The sequence below is a fragment of the Ictalurus furcatus genome, chromosome 16 (genome assembly GCF_023375685.1).
Source record: "Ictalurus furcatus strain D&B chromosome 16, Billie_1.0, whole genome shotgun sequence".
Classification (NCBI taxonomy): domain Eukaryota; kingdom Metazoa; phylum Chordata; class Actinopteri; order Siluriformes; family Ictaluridae; genus Ictalurus; species Ictalurus furcatus.
In genome coordinates, this window is record NC_071270.1 from 27377552 (window position 1) to 27398040 (window position 20489).

Here is a 20489-nt window from a genome sequence, read left to right on the forward strand (position 1 = left end):
ATCGCTCAACTCGTTCGTCCTGCCTACGTACCGCCATGCGACGGTCGTGATTCGTTAGTTTCCCCGCTGTCTGTGAATCATTGTGCAATCTTATCACGCTTAAAAAAAAAAAATGCTTCATTCTGAGCGCTTGTTTTTCCGGATTTCCGAGCACGGATTAATCCGGTTTGTCTATCTGAAAAGCCTGCGTTCGGACCTCTGTTCCGTACAGCGATGACGATTCATGGATCGCCTCGGATAAATCACAGGTTTATTATGTACGAGATTACATACGAACACATGGAGACGTTAACCCGATCAAGACGATACTCTGATTAAGAAACGAGCATGTAAACAGAGATTATTGATGACCTTAATCTGATTAAAGTCACACTCGGAGTAAACACGAACGGAATTAAGACGTGTGGCGTATTCCTGTTTTGGTCGCATTATCGGAGTGCGTTGCAGACGTGTACGCACCTTAATCACACTGTTAACGTCGTGTGGGAGTTTTCACCGCATTGTGCGACAGGACACGATCACACACGGCAGCGTTCGACCGTTTGACGGCGAACAAGAGAGCACGGCTGCGTCCCAAACCGCGTACTTGCCTGCTATGGTATATAGTAGGAGAAATACATGTATCTCAGCTACTATATAGACGGTAAGTACGCGGTTTGGGACGCAGCCCATTGCTTCAAGCAATCGTCTATTTGCACGTACGGCACGACAAATAATGAACCGCACTTGAAGCTTTCGTAAAATTTAAAATAAAAACACCCAAAACTGTATACGGTCCCATAACGAAGACGAGCTGTACGTCGATACGTGAAATTCTGGAGGGAACGTCGGACGGCGTGGCGCGGGGACGTAATGACGTGTGGCGTTAATCGCTCTATGTTCTATAACGTAACACGTGAACATGAAAGGAGTATTCTAAAAGCGACTCATGTAAACACCTTAATCGGAATATTGTCTTATTCAGAATAAGGTCGATAGTTAGATTACTGCTGTCCGTGTAAACGTAGTCATAGTGTGTGCCTTTAATTTACATCCTTACACATGTACTTACTAGGGGAAAAAAAAAGGCTCTAAAAGTCTCTCGAAATCACAAAGCATGACACACGTGAAGGACATCTCCGAGTTATATAAACTCTAAACGTGATCACCAGACTGGAAAACTGGCATGTTTTCAGAAGCTGTCTAAGCTGAGGAGAGCTCAGACGCCTGAGGGCTTTACTTTAACCTCAGGTGTACAAGTTTGGAGACGAGAAGTCTATTATGCTATTGATCCCACGGGGGAAATTGCGTAATACACGGAGAGAGAATATGTGCGTGTGTGTGTGGGTGTGTGTGTAACATCTAGCGTCTAATTCTCAGAGGAAACACCGACCTGCAGGCTGATGTCTATGAATAACAGCTTCATTAGCAGCAGTAGTAGTGATTCGGTGATCGCGGTGAGATTTAGCCATAATAAGTCTTTATAGTTTGTCATATTTCAACACTGAATCTGATAAATCTAAGGAAACAATCTCTCTCTCTCTCTCTCTCTCTCTCTCTCTCTCTCTTTCTTTCTCTTTATGGCAGTTTCTTTCCTGAGAGGCTGCGTTTTGCTCTTAAATAAGTAACAGGGTTGAGTTTTTTAGCATGGAATTAGCGTACACACAAAATGCTGTTGACTAGCATTCACGTTAATGGCATTAGGGCATTAAGGACAACAACTGATGTGAAATTGTTTCTGGAACTTGTTTAGTGAGTAATTTACTTTCAATCTATAATTTGTGTATTAGTTTCCTTAATATCCAGATTAAATATCACCGGAAAAAAAAAGAAAGAAAATAGAACTGACTAGAAACTCGCGTCGCTTGTACTGTAGGTTGTCTCTTGTGGACATGTAGCGGCCGCTACTGTTGTCGCTTGTGGGCGTGGCTTGTACAGCATTTAAAAAAAATTTCTGCAGCCCACTGTGCGATTTACGTGCATCGGTGTTTAAAACATATTTAAGTTTGATTTACATGTTAAGTGCTAGGCTTCATATTAGCTTTGTTTTCGGATACTGTAGATTAGCAAAACTAGCAAGCTAACTTCCTTCCAAGCTTTATTTCTCTTAGTAACGGCTCATAAAAAGTCCAGGGGGTAGAGTCAGGGACGGATTATGAGACCCTTGGCACAGACCCTAAAGGCTAGGTTAGGGGTTAAAGGTTAAGGTTATAGGAGGAGCCGGATCAGGTCTAGCTCCACCTCCTGGTTCTTTCTGTCTGCAGCGAGGACGTTATCTCGATTTGATCTTTTTGTGATGACGATGATGAGGAAGAGGAAGAGGAGGAGGATTTATTGTCCTGAGTTGTTTTTTTATAAATTTCTCAAAGTATTTACTGGTTTATTTGTACTTTCAGCCCCGCCTGTGTTCAGCGAAACTCCGCCCTCAATCACCGAAGCCTTCTTCGGCAGACCAATCACCTTCAAGTGTGTTGCCCATGGCAACCCATCTCCTACCATCGAGTGGTATAAAGACAGAGTTCTAATGACCCAGACCAGCGATGTGATGGTGAGATCTATCTATGAGTTTTAACATGATGGAGCAAAACTTGAATTGATGTATTACTTTTTTTGTCGTCCATCTTGTGTAGCTGTGCTGCGGAATCTGCCTGAACGGCTGTGTATAAATTGCATTATCATTAGCAATGACGCGAAAGCCGACGTTATGTTTCTGAATCACACGTGCAGCTGTATATAGAGGGAGAATAATAACGGGCCTAACAGAGAACCTTGCTGGACGCCATAATCGCGGAACACTTTCCTTTAATGCTAACAAACCAGTAACGGTCAGACAAGAAAGATCTAAATACACAAGAACGTCTGTATAAAATGACGGTGTTTTCAGACGTCTTGGGAATCTCAGACAGCTGCCCTTTAAATCTGCCGTTGTTTCTCATCAAGTCTAAACGTTACATTATTTCCTAGAATAAAGCCAAGAGAAGTTCTTTTTCTCAGCCCAGAAGATGAAAAGCGAGAAAGTGTTAACCATCCAAAGAACCTTTACACAAGAAACATGTCAAATGCTTGTGATTGTGTACATTAATAGCATCGTGACATTTGTGACTTGCATCATTGGTTTTCATTTTCCTCTCCACCAAAGTTTCCATGTATGTTCTCCTCCCTTCCTGTTGTCCCCTCCCATCATCCTGACCCCTCTCTCTCTCTCTCTCTCTCTTGCTCGCTCTCTCTAAAGGTCCTGAATGGGAGTCTGACTTTCTCTTCTGTAAGCAGAGAGGCAGCAGGAGGTTACCAGTGCCAAGCCTCTAACAGCGAGGGAAATGAGATTCACACCATGCGGCTCAGGGTCATAGGTCAGCTCCTATACTATGCCTCCCCCTCTATTAGACATTCAGTTGTCTAGAACAGTGCAAGTTGGGAACTTATACAGCTCTCTAGCTCACATGTTGAGAGAGCAGATTCACTTGACTCACCACTAGAGTGTAGAGTTGCGCTTGTGTGACCAATCCCTAATCATCATTATTCACAATGTCCAATCACTGATCACCATTATTCCCAACGTCCAATCACTGATCACCATTATTCCCAACGTCCAATCACTCATCACCATTATTCCCAACGTCCAATCACTGATCACTATTATTCCCAACAACCAATCACTGATCATCATTATTCCCAATGTCCAACCACTGATCACCATTATTCCCAACGTCCGATCACTGATCATCATTATTCCCGACGTCCGATCACCGATCACAATTATTCCCAACGTCCAATCACTGATCATCATTATTCCCAACGTCCAATCACTGATCACCGTTATTTCCAATGTCCAATCATTAATGACTGTTGTTTGTCTATTCTATATATATATTCTATATATTATTCTTCATGATCTATTATTTTCTATTCTGATAAACCTTGATTATAGTCAAGGAATCTTTAGAAAATCCTGCTTCTTCATGTAACACATTTGGATATGCAAATTAATCAATCAGTGATGTCATCTGGTAATTTCTAGCGACTTTTTGAACTACTTTCCCCTGAACAGAGTAGGCAGCTGTTCCCAGATCGTTTCTGTGCTATAACGCATTAGTTTATGAGCCACTGTGTCGGAGAGATCCCTGATACACTTATTGTGTCGTAATCCGAATGGCAGTGAGGTTGGACAAGCAGATACTGCCATCTAGTGGTGAGGTGGTGGAGTTTTAAGAAATGTCTGCAAATCACAAATCCTCGCTAACGCCGGTCAACTAGCTAAAATGATCTCGTTTTATTTTCCTCCACAGCACAACCCCGAGTGTGTATATCCGTTATTAAAATGACCTTTCCTCATCTCCTCATCACAGGTCCTCCCGTCATCCTGATTCCCCCGACGGACACCGTCCTTAACATGTCCCACAACGCCTTGCTGCGGTGCCAGGCCGAGGCCGATCCTCCCAACATGACCTACGTGTGGATGAAAGAAGGAGAGAACGTCTACCACATAGAGTGGGTCTTACTCCACTCTACACACCGCCAGATTTACACCAGAACACCAGCTTCAGCGTCAGTGAGACATTTTAGTGCCACGATTTCATCCTGATCATTTTGTCTTTGTGCGGTTCGTCAGATCTCTGAAGTCTCGTGTGAAAGTGATGGTCGATGGCACGCTGCTCATATCCGGTTTAATCCCGGGGGATTCTGGGAAATACACCTGCATGCCCATGAACGGCCTTCTGACTTCGCCCACTGCCTCGGCCACGCTTACAGTGCAGCGTATGTATATGTGTGTGTGAATGTGTGTGTGTAATAAAATATACATAAATAATAACATTTTATAAATTCAAAAATGAAATTTGACCAAAAACTTATATATATATAAAATATTCACGGAAATATATCTCCAGTTTTAATTATTTTATTGATAATATCCTATATGATCTATTATAATTTCAGATAATGTAAATTTATCTTAAATTTAGGTAACAAATGGGGCCCATTTCAAATATTTGCATATGTTTTAAAATAAAAGTTTTGAAATACAGTTTTAGATATTAAGGTATTGAGGTTAAATCATGCTCTTCATTATGCTGTGGGGGGAAAAAAGAAGTATAATCCTGAATTTCACTTTCGAGAAGATATCACATAAATAAATGTTTATTTACATTTACGGCATTTGGCAGACGCTCTCATCCAGAGCAAATGTATAGGGGCTCTTATTGTGAAAAATGGTTGTTTTTGGCACCAGAATATGTGTGAAGAACCAACAATCACCAGGTTCTACTTCCAAAAATGCCTTTGCTCTAATGGACACTTATCTGGAGTTTTTTTTAAAACCTTATTTGTGAATCCAGAAGCCAAAACGAATCGAATAAAATAATTAAACTCCATTAACAATGTTAAAAAAAAAAAAGAAGCTAAAACCCGTCCATCCCGCCGTGTTGACCGAGTTAACCCCTCCTCCTGTAACAGACCCTGCGCAGGTGACCCAGATGCCCGAGTGGATCTTCCTCCCTACGGGAATGAGAGGAGTGATCTCCTGCCCGCTGCTTTCCGAACCGCCGCTGCTTCGAGTGGACTGGACCAAAAACGGAAAAGCGCTGGACCTCGACGCTGTAAGAGACGCTTCCTGTTTAGAAAACACACAGCACGCGGAAACGACCTATACGCTCACATCAGTGCGCTCGTTCTAATGCGTTATCCTTTCTGAAACAATTAGGAACAGCTTACACAGGGACTTGTACGGTGGACGCGCCACGTGATCTAAAAAATAAACGTATTTAAGAAAGGAAAAGCATTTAAGTACCATGTATCTCCAGGAAGGAGTCTCCAGTGTCAGGGCTTTGTAACAGTCAGACGTAAAGTAACAACATCTTCAGGAGAGAGGAGTTTACGCGTTGTAGTTCAGTTATTTTTAAAAAAAATAATTATTCATTTTTGTCTTCAGCATTACACGTTTTAGACTTGAATGTTAAAATTTGTGGACATTGAAAGATTTATTATTATTATTATTATTATTATTATTATTACTCCTCCTCCAGGCGTACTGTTTTAGCCTTTTTTTTAAAAACTCATGGACAATCTCTATTTACTTTTTAATATTTGATTAAAATAGGATTTAAATAGACGCGTATAGTGAACGGAAACGGAAGTTTGAAGGCGGAAGGGAATACATTCAGGAAAGGAAGCAGTAATTAAAAACAGTAATAAAGAGCTGAGCCTGGACTAAAACAGGAAATAGAACAGGGATGCGAACAGGAAGGGACGAGACTGCGACGAGTACAACACCGATCAGCTTTAAACATGGTCCGTGTATTAGTAAATAAAATAATCACGTTCCTATTCTCACTTCATTCAGTACCCAGGATGGATCCAGACGGCAGACGGTTCCATCGTTATCACCACGGCTAACGACGACGCGCTCGGCGTGTACACCTGCACTCCGTATAACAGCTACGGGACGATGGGCCGATCAGAGAGCACCACCGTCATCCTGCAGGTCAGACTCTCGTAACAGGAAACGAATAGATAGAAACGAATACAGGAAGTCATGCAGTGCTGTAATGTGCCGAACGCTTTCAGGATCCTCCATCTATCACGCTCGCGCCGCGTAAGGAGTACAGGGCGGAGGCGGGGAGGACGCTGATTATTCCCTGCCAGGCGCACGGAGATCCTCCACCGAAAGTCACGTGGACCAAGGTAACCGGGACGTCCAGCTTATACAGGGTGCTCAGCGCTGTTCCGTTCTCAATCCTGATTGGTCAGAAGGTGTCGGTTAATTTTCTAAAACAGCAGCTTTGACAGTCGCGCAGCCGTTTCGTGTCAACGCGCCCGTTCTTGTACGTTCTTATACGTTTCTATAGTAACAAGCCCGTTCACAGGGACTCGGACGGCATGTTTTCTGTAAGGAGAGGTTTATTTAACATTCATGGAAGGAGTCTCCAGTGTCGGTGCTTTGTAACAGTCAGAGGTAAAGACATTTTAAGGACAAATGAGTTTGGGGGGGAAAAAGAAAGAAGAAAGAAAGAAAGAAAGAAAGAAGGAGGGAATGACAATATTAGGAAAGAAGGAAGGAGTCTCCAGTGTCAGTGCTTTGTAACAGTCGGAGGTAAAGACGTAAAGTTTGTTTCCCCCCCCCGACATTTGAAGGATGAAGGAGTTTGGAAAAAAGAAAGAAAGAAAAAGAAGGAGTCTCCAGTATCAGTGCTTTGTAAGAGACGTAAAGGGTTTTTTTTTGACATTTTAAGGACAAAGGAGTTTGGAAAAAAAGAAAGAAGGAAAGAAAGAGGGAGGGAATGACAATTTTAGGAAAGAAGGAAGGAGTCTCCAGTGTCAGTGGTTTGTAACAGAGGTCAAGCTGAAACCTGGCTGTGTTTCGTGTGTTTCTCTTCATCACTCCACCCCGTCACTGATCATTTTCCCGTCACCGCATGACACCGAGTGTTTTATTCCTTATTTGTTTGCCGCCAGCTTTTACGTAATCAGTAATCAGTTAATCGCATAATAACCTCATATTATCCTCTTCGTTTTTTTTCCTTTCTCTCTCTCTCTCTCTCTCTCTCTCTCTCTCTCTCTTTTGTCTTTACTTGCCATCACCTGTCTCTCTCCCTCTTCCTCTTTCTGTCACACTCTTCCTCTCCGTCTCTTGTCCTTTGTCTCACACTACTCTTTCTCCCTCGGACTTTTTTTTCTCTATCTACCCATCTCATCATCTTGCTTGCATGCTCTCTTTCACTCTTTCTCTCTCTCTCTCTCTCTCTCTCTCTCTCTCTCTCTCTCCAGCTCAGTCCCTCTGTCTCTCGCCCTCTGTACTCTATAACAGGGAACGGTTCTCTGCTCCTTCAGTCTCTGAGTAAAGAGCATTATGGTGAGTGGGAGTGCAGTGTGACGAACCGAGTCGCCACCATCACCGCCACCACCACCGTCACAGTGCTCGGTGAGGATCAACACCACGATCCCCCCAATCCCCCCCCCTCCACACACACACACACACACACACACACACACACACATACATACACACAGGCAGAATTGAGATCTTTTTTTTTTCTTTTTTTCTTCTTGTCTCTGTGCTGTTTCATGTTCTCATCTTTCTCTGTGTGTGTGTGTGTGTGTGTGTGTGTGTGTGTGTGTGTGTGTCAGGTACGAGTCCCCACGCCGTGTCCTCCATGTCCGTTGAAGTCGGAGTAAACCAGGCCAATGTGTCCTGGGTGCCTGGATTTGATGGAGGATATACACAAACTTTCACCGTCTGGTTAGTGTCTAGAAGTTCATTATCATTTCCGCGCGCGCGTGTGCGTGTGCGTGTGTGTCTCTGCGTTCATGCTGCCTCCATACCAATAACAGGTTAAACACCACAATACTGGTACTATAACGGTCCTTTATACTATCTTAATATTCTGGAATTCTGGACTCTGATTGGTCAAGCTGGTAAAAGTAAAGCTGTTAAGTTTTTTGACATCTTCAGGACATCGAGAGAGAGAGAGAGAAAGAGAAGCTGGTGAGGGAGCGACTATATGTCTGTAGCTACTATGATGCAGACGAGAACAGTAAACATAACAATAAAATATGTATTGTTAAAATATATAGATTTTAAGGCATGAAAATGTGTTAATGTTGGTAGAAAACAGGAAAATAAACCTCGGGGCTGTTAACAGTGACGCCTCTTCATCGCACCATCCCGTCACTGATTATTTTCCTGTTTCTGCATGACACGGAGTGCTTCATTCCTTATGTAATGGCTACTACTAGTGTTCCACAATCAGAAACGAGAACTACTACAAAGGATATTATATTTAACAGGAAAAAAAGGATAACGAACTGTAACTAGGCTGAGTTACACAAGTACATCCTATATGACCGACTTTATTTCTTCTATACGGCTCAAAAAGCACAAAAACAGCATTTTTTTTTTCTTTTTAGGTTCCTCCAGCTGTTGCATTTGAGTGTCGTATATCTGTGCACGCACCCGTGTAAGAATCTGAGGCCGTTCATTTTTCCGTTCATTTCTCGAGTGGGCGGGGCTCACGTAATCCGGCCGCCGTGTTAAGCGTCACATGCAGGGGGCTGTCTTGTCTTTGTGTTTATCCACATTAAAACGGATTTTGGTCGCACAGGGCCGTATTCGGAGTTGTCGAATTGAGTCCAAAAGTCCTGTCGATATTTACACGGCGAAAGTCATACATATTCAGAGTCGGGTTATGCGGCTTGGCACAGAAAAATTACCTGCACCTTCAAGGTTGCCAGGTTTATCCTGAGCAGAAGTAGGCTTCTGCACAGACGAGGTTCTGAGTAGTGTTTAGACCACAAACGCTTTCCGTTAGTCTATATCGGATATGTGAATACTGAGACCTACTTCATGGACACGCCCCTCAGTCCACTTCTGATATATCTGTAATAATTGCGCTTATTCTCATTCAGGTTGAAGTGCGTGTGTGCCGTTGAGGAGCAGCAGGAGTGGCGCTCGGCTCCCGGTCCGTCCTCCAGCTCCAGTGTGTTGGTCGGTGACCTCCTTCCATCCACCGAGTACCAGTTCAGCGTGATGGCTCACAACAAGCTGGGCAGCGGCCCATTCAGTGACATCACCTCTGCCCGAACCATGGGTCAGAACCAGCTTTTATTACCTCTATTAACCAGCTCTAGATCTTCGTTCTCTCTGTCCCGATCCATCTGCACGACTTGTGATTCATTTATATTTTTTTTGGCTTCCTATCCAGATGCACTCCCTGCATCGTCCAAGCTGGAACCGCCCACGCCGCTATCCTTCAACCAGAGTTCCGAGGGTGTTTATCTACGCTGGGCGGTTCCATCGACTCAGCAGCTACCTGTCGACAGTTTTGTCCTCCAGTCACGTCTTGAGGACGGGGAGTGGTCGACGTTGGATGAGGACATCAGTGCGAATAAGAGTGAAATGCTTGTTCAGGGATTGCAAAAGGTATTGTTTGGTACTTTTGTTTGTCTTGTAGTCCTCCGGTACCCTGTGAGAGGAAATGCAAATGCTAAAATCTCAAAATCTGTCGCGCAGCAATTTCAGCATTCAGTTACATGTCGTGGCTTTGAAGGTATTTTTAAGGTTAAATGATTCATATAGAGCTAGAAACACATTTAAAGTCCTCTGAAAATGGTTTGAGAGCTGTGATTTGATATTTCTATTCAAGTATATATCTAAACACGCTTACTTAGAGCGCTACCTAAATACGGGGCGGCTGTGGATCAGGTGGTAGAGCGGGTCGTCCACTGATCGTAGGGTTGGCGGTTCGATTCCCGGCCCACGTGACTCCACATGCCGAAGTGTCCTTGGGTAAGACGCTGAACCCCGAGTTGCTCCCGATGGCAAGTTAGCGCCTTGCGTGGCAGCTCTGCTACCATTGGTGTGTGTGTGTGTGTGAATGGGTGAATGGGAGCCAGTGTAAAGCGCTTTGGAACTGCTACGGTTATCAAAGTGCTATATAAGTGCCGACCATTTACCAAATATTATCAGTTGTGGAGGATTTTTCACCACCGCCTTCAAACACTTCACCCACGTGCACTTTACCCAGGACAATTTCCTAGCCGTGTGTTTTGCCATACTGCGTGCTGCAGGGTCGTCACCGGGTGGTACATAATATGATATTACCGACTCTACTGATGGAGACGGCGTATAAAGACGGAATTGCGTTCTCCGTCAGTCTGAGGTAGCGACATTCGGGCATCGAACAGCCCCGCGATGGTCAAAGACCTCCGTAAAGTCACATCTCCACCTTCTTCCAAATATACAAACTCCAACCACTTCACCGAGTGATGGCTGGAAAAGGAAAGACGCATGGTCAAAAACACACTGACGGAACAAAAGCACGTTTGTTGTTAAAGAGCTGCTTCTGTAGAGCAAGACACGCCCCTGGGGGTGGGGCTTGTACATTTTAGACAGCATATCACTGGACAAACACAAGACTAGTACAGGATGAGTCATCAAAAATGACATTGTTTTCTTGGAAATGATGAACTTTCAATGAAAACATGAATATCTCATATAACACAGTTCTCCTCTCGTGTAACAGACAGGTCTGAAATGCCAAATTTGACATCAGGGCTGCTTTAAACGTTACAAACTGCACCTTTAAAGCCACAATTACAGTCTGAGAACGGAGCGGTTTGAACTCAGGACTGAATAGTGTGATGTGATATTTCCATTCTGTGATATTTCAATAAATGTCATTCCGGTGCCTTGCCATTTTTCGTTTTTTCTCTTCACTTTCTGACATTCTGCAGAACTGCAACTACGAGCTAAGACTCCTGTCTCGCCGTGGAGAACAGCTGAGCACGCCGAGTCACTCGATCAACGTCTCCACTCTGGGTCAGTGCCTAAGCCTCGCTCCACTTTCCTTCCAACTGCTCTGGTTATTCAATTTAGGCCCATATCTGTTTGGATTATTCTCATAAATCATCCATTGTTCTGTTTTTGAGCGGTGTGATGGAATTAAACAGAAAAACAACTTTTTATTTTGCAGTCATGGACATGCACCCTCCAAGTTCACACCTACCTGGGACAGAGCCTCAGCCACTCTGGGCTGGAGTCATGATTGGGATGGGCGTCCTGTGCCTTTTGCTTCTGATCATTTTAGTCACGGTGTGTGTAATCGGCCGTAAAAGAAACCGGCGACACAGGAAGATGATGCGGGGTAAAGAAACTACACGTCGCTTTTTTTTAAACCACAAAAACACAATGAGTGTTTTATAGACCGTGTCTTTCCCAGCTCAATAAAAAGTTCTTGTTTAGAACAGAATATAAAGTAATTCTTCCCTCAGATTTCAATTCACCGTGTCATTTGCTTATTTCAGGTCACCCCGCTGCTCCGTCCAGGAAGTAAGTGTATTTGATCAGTCTCTTATCATTTACTTCCTGTTAATGAAGATGGATGCGTTACTTTTACCTTCTGTCTCAGGAAATGGATGGAAGGTTTTTATTAGCATTATTGGTTCATTGATGTGAAGTAAAATCTAGCAGTGTGTGTGTGACTTCTGTTATTACTGCTCATTCTTCACATCTTGTATCTCCTTCAGAGATGAGTCAGACCCTGACAGCCCTGACAGTGTACTAAAACAGAAGCTCCTCCCTCTTCGCCCGCTCTCCAGTTCCTCCTCCTCTTCAGACCACTCTTCGGACAAATCCAATCGCAACGACTGTCCTGACCAGAAACAGCACCAGCTCCCATGTACCCAGACCCCTTCCCAGGGCTCAGTACCTCAGATTCACCTCCATCGTGCCTCCACCGTGGAGCTCATTCACCGTGGGCCAGATGGCCGATTCATGCTTGAGCCTTATGAAGAGTTTGGCACTTTCTATACCTCTCCATCCAAGCACGAAATGTCGAGGCAAGGCTTTTCACGTTCATCTGAGCGACCTGGTGATGCCACACTTCGTAAATCGCAATCTTTGCGCTCTTACAGGAGTGAAAGAAGGCATCCTCCTTTCGTCCTGTCCGTGGACATGCCGTCTTGTGGATTGGACATTTCTCCTTCGGGCAGAGCGCAAACGTTGCCCAGATATGGCTGCTACTCTGTGTCTCTTGGACAGGAGATCTCAAATAGATCAAGTTTGTCCTCTGAGATCAGCGGTTCGGTTCTCTACCCACCGTCGGACAACTGTCCGACGCTAAAGCGTGGCGACACTCACTCCACAGCCAGCACGCTTGTTCTACAAATGGAGCATGAAAGAGAACAAGGCAATCTTAGCCGGTGTCTTAGGCTGGCCCAAGAGAGAGAGGAGCTGGAGCGAGAGTTGCGAAAGTACACTCTGGATCGGAACTTTGAAGTCAAGAGAGGTGGGTCACTCCGAGTGGAGTGCAAGAGAGGAATTGCAGAGAATGATGAAACAGCCTGGAAAAGCAGAGGACCAGGATCCTTGCATGTTACACAACTGTCCAACAGAGAGCAGTGTCTATCCAGTAACACTATTATTCCAAGAGTAAGAGCTTCCTCTTGTATTCCGTGGGAGGCTGGATATATAATGTCTCCCAGTAATCTGGTAAAAGCACAGAATTGCCATGAAAGTACTTTTGAGTGCCTGAACAACTCTCATTTAAACCAAATGTCAAACCACAGAAGGTCTAAAAGTCTAGAGCGAGGGGAGCCCCAAAGATCACGTGTTAAAGATCAGCGGCGAAGACGAACCATGACTGAAGGTGCCCCTGTCAATTCTGATAATAAACCTTTAGACTCAACACTGGAAAGATCTCATTATAGTGTGGAGGGCAGCCTGAAGAATCCTGTAGCCTACAGTCGCAGTCAACAGCATGTTTTCCCAAGAATGAGTCACTTGGGAGATACACAGCAAGGAGGAAATGTGGAGAAAAGCAGAGGACGGGCTGGCTGTGCAACTGATTATGTGGAGATGTGTGTGGATGAGCCAGAGATACAGGCTCATACTCGCTTAACGAGGTCCATGCCAAGGTCCATGGATTCTCACAGACCCAGTTTATATCAGCTGCAGATGGAGACAGAAAGACAATCAGGGTACAAAACCATTCAGAGAGGCTTGAGAAGAGACTCCGAGAGGATGAGTAGTGGGTCAAGTAGAACCCTTCCCTCAAAACATCGACAAAGACCGGCTTCCCAGAATGGCCTTAGTGGGGAATCCCAAGATATAAATCACCACAAAAGTGCCCCTAGTTTGGATGATAAAAAGTACAGTGAGCAATTCCTGCCCCCTGACGCCTGGATTGACTCCCTAAGCATGGCGCGAAATTCCTCCCTGTCTCCTTGTCCAAGTGGAGAGGAGAACCAGGTGACCCAGAGTCAAGAAACTGAACCGTGTGCACCTTCAGAAAATCAGCTTCGAGACTCCTATCGTCAGCAGGCCTCTAATGGTGCCTCTACTGCAGATCAAGACTGCCAGCGCCACAGTCCGCCTTCCGTGCCTCTAGAGGGTTCCCACTGGCCTCCGATGCACTGCTATTCCCCAGAACCCGAGGGAAGTTGCCGGAGCTATGCCAGCCATAGCAGTGGCAGAGGAAGTATGGATCAGCCGAGCAGCAGGCAGTCTCTGTCTTTTAGCCCACCTCTAAACAGCTCCCTAGAGATCCCCGAGGAGAGCGATAGAGACGAGGCTGGCCAGCGCTCGCTACATAAATGGTGAGAGACACCTGCTTCAATCTCAATTCCTTTGCCCATTATTATTTTATTTATATCTAGGCTAGTGTTTTTCTAGGGGGGCGAGGTGTTATTGAACCAGCTAATTGAATCAAGAGTATTAAATAAAAGAAAAACAGCATACTGCATCTCAGGGGTCCTTCAGTATTGTGATGGAATCCTACAAAATTGCTTTGTCGTCCATTTGCAGAGTTTCTTTTTAAATCCTACCCAAATTTCTCATAAAGTCCCACTTGCTAGCTGGTTCTCTCCTGACGTTACCAGCTACTAATGGTGTAGACGACAGGTTCTCGACCCTGATCCTGGTCCTGGAGAACCCCCTTTCCGTTAGATAGTGTCACTCTGATTGGCATGAGAGAGAAGAAAGCCCTCCCACCCACATAGCAGAAACAGTTCCATGCCTTCTGTGCCATTTTACAGATATATTCCGACATGGGCGTCTATAGTTTTGCCTATACGGTGTGTGCTGGAATGAAAACAACAAAAGAAATATCTTTAAAACTATATCTCCAGCTCCAGGAGAGATTCCGTCGATGAGAACTACGAGTGGGACTCTCACTACGACTCCGTGAACTCTAATGACCTCAAAACTTCAGTGAGCACAGTATGCCTGCAGGGGGAGATCCTGAGCAAGGGAAGACGGAGGAGTGCGGCGAACGACAGCAGGTTGGCCTTAAAGCAGGACAAGAGAGGTGGGGGAAATTTGTTGAACCAGACACATTTAAAATGTTCTCCTAAATGTTCTTACAGTTGAAAAAAACCGTTCTGTTTGAGTCCCATTTTATGTAAGGAATCACACATTTGCGGCGGGAGTCCATGTTACTACCCTGAAGTTGATTATTTTCATAGAAACAGCGCATCCTAGAGAAAAAAACCACAAAGCGTAAACTCTTCTGTCCTGAAAATGTCGGAAAACTTAACATTACAGCTTTACCTTTGACCGTTAAAAAACGCTGACACCGGAGACTCCTTCCGTAAAGGTTAAATAAACATCTCCTTGTAGAAAACGTCACCATATCCACGATTCCACGCGTATTTAAATCCGTTTATGTTGCGCATCCGCCATACAAGTCGCTGTGTTAATTAATCACCACCTTATAACCAATCAGAACCGAGAATTCAACAGTTGATTTATTAAATCTAATCACATTTTATCACAGTCTAAAACTGGATTTAAAGAGAAGCAAATCAGTAAATGAATCACACGAAAACGAATCACACGAAAATGAATCACACGAAAATGGATCACAGGTAAATGAATCACATGTAAATGAATCACATGAAAATGGATCACAGGTAAATGAATCACATGAAAATGAATCACACGAAAATGGATCACAGGTAAATGAATCACATGTAAATGAATCACATGAATATGAATCACATGAAAATGAATCACATGAAAATGGATCACATGTAAATGAATCACATGAAAATGAATCACATGCAAATGTATCATATGAAAATGAATAAATACATTAAAATGAGTCGATTTATTAAATTAATTAACGTGTGTTTGCAGGTCTGTACCGCTCGGTTAGCATTTTGCCCCCCAGCTGTGAAGAGTCTCTCCTGGAGCGGGAAATTCAGCACGGCTCCATGTCCTACTCTGATCCTAATCCTGCTGCTGAGGCGGTGTTATTCTGAGTCTTAACGGTAAGGACACCTCCAGTATGTACACGCTACATTAGCAAGCTACGGAGTGCCAGGCCGTCGTTCAGTTTCTGTGATACGAAGCCGCGATTTCACCACGAACGTGACAATTGAAGTGAGATTCTGTCGACGCGTTAACACGACAAATCCAACCGATTGGCTGGAACGATTCCTTTGACCAATCCTATGGCTTTCTTCAGTTCCCCACTCAAAACCTTAGTTCCTATCTGCAATTACTTTCCGTTCACTAATTGAAAAATTAGCCGCTCTCATTAATTGTATATACTGTAGGGACGGTATGTTGAAAAAGAAAGCATGGAAACACGTAGCAGAGATTTGTTTGGGTTTCCGGCGAGTGTACGTAGCTAGGACAGTTGGCTTGCTTTGCTAAACTAATCTAATCTAATCTGAAAACGAAGCTAGTATGAAGTTGTGCACGTAACACGGAAATCAAGCTGTAGGCTGTACGTTTACAGTCTCCCGTCGGAAATAAAAATATGCAAGCGCACATCCACGAGAGACCAACAGACTAGTGATGCTTGTTGCTTGCTAGCGTGAATGTAGAGTCACGTACACCGTCTAATAAGTGTGTGTCCGGCTATGTGTGTGTTTGTCTATGCATATAACAAATAAGAAAAATACCAAAAGTTTGTTCGATACTGAAAGTAATATCGTACTGGACACGTGATTAAGCCGAATGATAACTTCGCATATTACATTCTTAGATGGAATCGCTCTATTTAATATTTAAACACTTCAATATTGAATATTACCCAGAGCGAACCCCAATGCATATTTGATACTGTAATCTAACACACTACAATGTTCATTTCTCTTTCTGTGTAAAACAGGATCCTCTGGACCAAACATGGTGGACCTCGAAACACGAGAGACTCCATAACGTCGATGAGAAACCAACAAAGACGCGGGACCCGTTTTTCGCGTTCAGTGTTCGAAGTTTCCTCGCCGCTTTCGCTTTCCGTTCCGCTCTACGCGACTTTAAACGCCTGTCGGGCGAAATTATGCAAACGAAGACAGCCCGATACTTTCCCGGACAAATCCAGCTGTCACGACATCTCCAGTGACATTTGAATTCGGGATAATTTCCCCGTGGGATTGAGGAGAGCGACTCCGATTGGTTGCACTCACCGGTCTCAAAGGATGAAGGAAATGAATCCCTCGTTTCATCACTCGTCTGAGATTACACCGAGGAGCAAAGTGACTCAAGAAACCTGCTCCAAATAAACTGCCGCGCTCTTTCGGCACTGCGATTCACACTTCCTGTACCTGCGAAATGAAAGAGAACGAAAAAAAAAAAGTTCATGCCAAGGATGGAACAGGTCTAAATCGAGGAAGGTTGCCAGTCCATGTGGTCAGATTCGGGTATTTTCGAGTGCTTCAGATGCAGTCCGAAGCAAACTTTCCGCATGGCGGTTAGCCGCGGACTAGGATATCGATCCGCGCTCGGAGACCGAGCAGTGGGATTAAAAGCCTGGTCAGTTGTGAGTAAAAGTTCTAACGTGAAAGCTTTCTTTTTGCACTCCTTGCCTTTGGGAATAACATGAGAGGACGCAAACCGCGATCGGTGCTCTGAGGGCGTAAGAGGTGATCCATTATATAATGTGAAAATGGCTTGATGGAAGGCAGAGCTCTCTTTTTCAAAACAAAGCAGAAACTTACATGAAGGATTACAGCGAAAAGGACAGCCGAGATCAGACTGTTAACTGTTTACGACACTTTTACAGTCAATATATTCGATATATTTTCCACATTTACTTCCAGACACTTTATCCTCATTTATGAAAACGTACACGAATGGATTGATTAGTCAGTTATTTGCAGGGGGATTTAGACACGAAATGTAGTTTCATGAAAATCCAGTCGTATTTGTGTACATTTATATCACTTAAGGAGAGTCACTAATGGGAACCTCGATTGATCAGCTTCAAAACGTATAACCGTTGATGAGTTGCTTCGATTTTATAATATGGATTACTCTGTCAAGTTGACCTCACTTATTCATTTCCATTACACACCTCAGTTCCTGGGCGCACGGTAGCTTAGCGGTTAGCACGTTCGCCCTAACCTTAACCCTAACCCTGCCCTCTCTGGGCGGAGTTCGCATGTTCTCCCCGTGCTGCTGGGGTTTCCTCTGGGTACTCCGGTTTCCTCCCCCAGTCCAAAGACATTCATGGTAGGCTGATCGGCATGTCCAAAGTGTCCGTAGTGTATGAATGTGTGTGTGAGTGTGTATGTGATCGTACCCTGCGATAGATTGGCACCCCGTCCAGGGTGTACCCCGCCTTGTCCCCTGGGATACTCTCCAGATTTCCCCACGACCCAGTAGGACAAGCGATTATAGAAGATGGATGGATAGACCTCAATTCCTTGACTTCTAGAATAGAAAACATCCATTCACGAATACTAGCTGTTTAATTAAAATAAAAGACAAACAAAAAAAAAAAAAAAGAGGAGGAGTTATTGTGTGTCTGTGGTAGCTGCAGTGGCTGAGCTGCATTACTGGATTTAGAAGATTTGGAGCATACCATGCTTAAGAGGCGCTCGTCCACCGTTTAGTCGTCATTCTTAGTCACTCCCTATGAGGGTTGCCTTTTATGGAGTTTTGTAGGCGTGGCTGAATGTAAATCTGTCACGAAGACGCTCTGTAGTTTACAGATGATTGGTGGTTGTCGGCAAACGCACGAGTACGGAAAACATCAGTGTGGTTCTCTGTATTTTTGTAAATCTATTGGGAATATTTATCTCTGGTATTTAATTCCAATATTTACTTGACCTATGAAAACAAAGATTGATAAATGAGGCCCACCGTGCAATTTATTACTATTATTATTATTTTTTTTTTTTAAATATAAAAGTCAGCCAAAGCACACGGTTTGCCAGATATAATTCTTTTATAAAAACACAGGATGTTGAATAGCTCGTTAAATGTCAGCTCAGTTCCCAGGGGATCACACACACACACACACACACACACACACACACTTTAAACTCCTTTAAACTCTGTGGACATGGTCTCAGCGTACAGATTCACACCGAGAGCATCAATATCTCCATTGAAACGGTCATTAAAGTAGCCACACCGATCGCGACATTATTCTGTTTTAACGTCGTGAGAAAGAAGCCCGGAAAGAGACGGGACTGTACGACTTAAAACGTACAAAAACGTCGACAATTTCCAATTTAGACTAATACTGCGGAGTTATCGCAGACTGTAACGCACCACATCGTGCGGTGTTTTCCGAAACCCCGAGATTCCACATCCAAACATTTCCGCTCATCGGCGCTGAAAGCTGAAAAAAACCAACAAAACCGCGGAGCGATTCGGGAAACGCTGACGCGCCTCAGAGAGTCGCTGAAACAGAGTCATTTGGCTTTCAGGGTTTCGTGAAAGAGAGGATTAAGTATAATTACACATTGTAGGATTTCACACACGGTAATCTTACTTGAAAGCTTCTGTCGCTGAAAAAAAAAAAAAAAAAAAAGAGAGTCAAAGAGTAAGAATGAAACAACCTGACAGTTTAAATTTTTTGTCATAATTGCAGCTCACGCGGTTACGAAGAAAAGCCTGAAGACAATCAGAGACGGAATGATGGACGTCTCTGGCCTAGTCGTTATTTTATCCTGTTTTTAAAAAAAAAAAAAAAAAACTCGCACGGACCTTGTTTTTTGAACTGTTAAAGACCGGAGGAGAAAAAGAAAGGAGATACATAGAAGAGAACAAACGGACGAATAAATAAATAATAATTGAGAAAATCATTTGTAACGATGATATCCATCAATCGTGGGAAAAAATCTCTATGCTACATAGGCTACGTTAACAGTTTAGACATCTAGGCTAATTAGCTTTCCATTCACAGCTGTCGGTCCTTTTTCTCCTTTCCTTCCTTCACTCATCCGACAGCCGGAGAAATACGACTTCCTGTCAGCTTTCACAGTGTGACCCTTTAACCCGATTCGTTTGTTTGACGATGCTATAATCAGCACGCCTATTTCTCGGTGGCGCTAAAAGCAACTTATCGCTAATTGTTTGCAAAGCTCCTCACCTTCTAGCGTTACTCACATGACCCCGGTAATCAGCTCGAACGGATGCTAGACAATCTTCCGAATCAGGACGTGGAAAATACAGCATTGTGTAGAGAAAAAGAAGAAGAAAAACGTCTAACGCTAGCACGACGCGGTCACTTAGCACGCTAGCTCAAACAGCTCCCTGCTGAAATGTCAGTCAGAGACTTCCTGCCGCTTTAACGCGTTACGATTCTGTAAAGACGATGCTTTTCATCTGCTTTTTATTCGCTACTTATTTTAGTTTCCTCTTACTCAGGCGTGACACAAACCAAAATAAATGAATCCAAGAAACTTTTCTATCGACTACGCCACGCTGAGCGCGAACGCCGCGCCTGCTTCCGAATTCGGTAGGCCTTAATCCTGCTGCCTGATTAACCGGATTAATTAATAATTTAATAATTCACCTTCGAATCGTGAAATGATGTGTAAAAGGAGTTTCATTACCTGCTTTACCTTCAGCGCAGACAGCGTACCGGTGTTTTATTCCGTTTCTTTTACGGACAGTTAGGCACACGAGATGCACGCTCGCCTCAGACTAACCGCGATCGACATTTACGCTTAATCAGGAGAGGTAATGAAGTGCCACATTTCCATCCGGCATTGTCTTCTAGCAGACACTCAAAATTAGTCACGGATAAACGAACGGATTTAAAATGTGTGTTTCT

At 43.9% G+C, this 20489-nt stretch overlaps 2 protein-coding genes across 2 annotated transcripts in view; both read left to right on the forward strand.

The window, feature by feature from the left end:
* Nucleotides 1-13500, forward strand: part of LOC128620077 (protein turtle homolog A-like) — a 42914-nt gene extending 29414 nt beyond the window's left edge. Inside the window, exons 5-20 of the mRNA XM_053644728.1 lie at nt 2376-2527; nt 3212-3329; nt 4326-4467; nt 4589-4734; nt 5431-5573; nt 6317-6457; nt 6541-6657; nt 7741-7894; nt 8101-8212; nt 9379-9560; nt 9675-9892; nt 11206-11290; nt 11445-11615; nt 11776-11800; nt 11998-12723; nt 13347-13500. Coding sequence (XP_053500703.1) covers nt 2376-2527; nt 3212-3329; nt 4326-4467; nt 4589-4734; nt 5431-5573; nt 6317-6457; nt 6541-6657; nt 7741-7894; nt 8101-8212; nt 9379-9560; nt 9675-9892; nt 11206-11290; nt 11445-11615; nt 11776-11800; nt 11998-12723; nt 13347-13500 — 2786 coding nt within the window. The remainder of the gene's footprint in view (nt 1-2375; nt 2528-3211; nt 3330-4325; nt 4468-4588; nt 4735-5430; nt 5574-6316; nt 6458-6540; nt 6658-7740; nt 7895-8100; nt 8213-9378; nt 9561-9674; nt 9893-11205; nt 11291-11444; nt 11616-11775; nt 11801-11997; nt 12724-13346) is intronic.
* Nucleotides 13501-13596: 96 nt separating this feature from the next.
* LOC128620009 (uncharacterized) lies at nt 13597-18135 on the forward strand. The gene is made up of 4 exons (XM_053644599.1): nt 13597-14067; nt 14599-14777; nt 15608-15741; nt 16590-18135. Exons 1-3 carry the CDS (start codon nt 13670-13672, stop codon nt 15730-15732), a joined length of 702 nt encoding a protein of 233 aa, XP_053500574.1. The 5' UTR covers nt 13597-13669; the 3' UTR covers nt 15733-15741; nt 16590-18135.
* Nucleotides 18136-20489: the final 2354 nt, after the last annotated feature.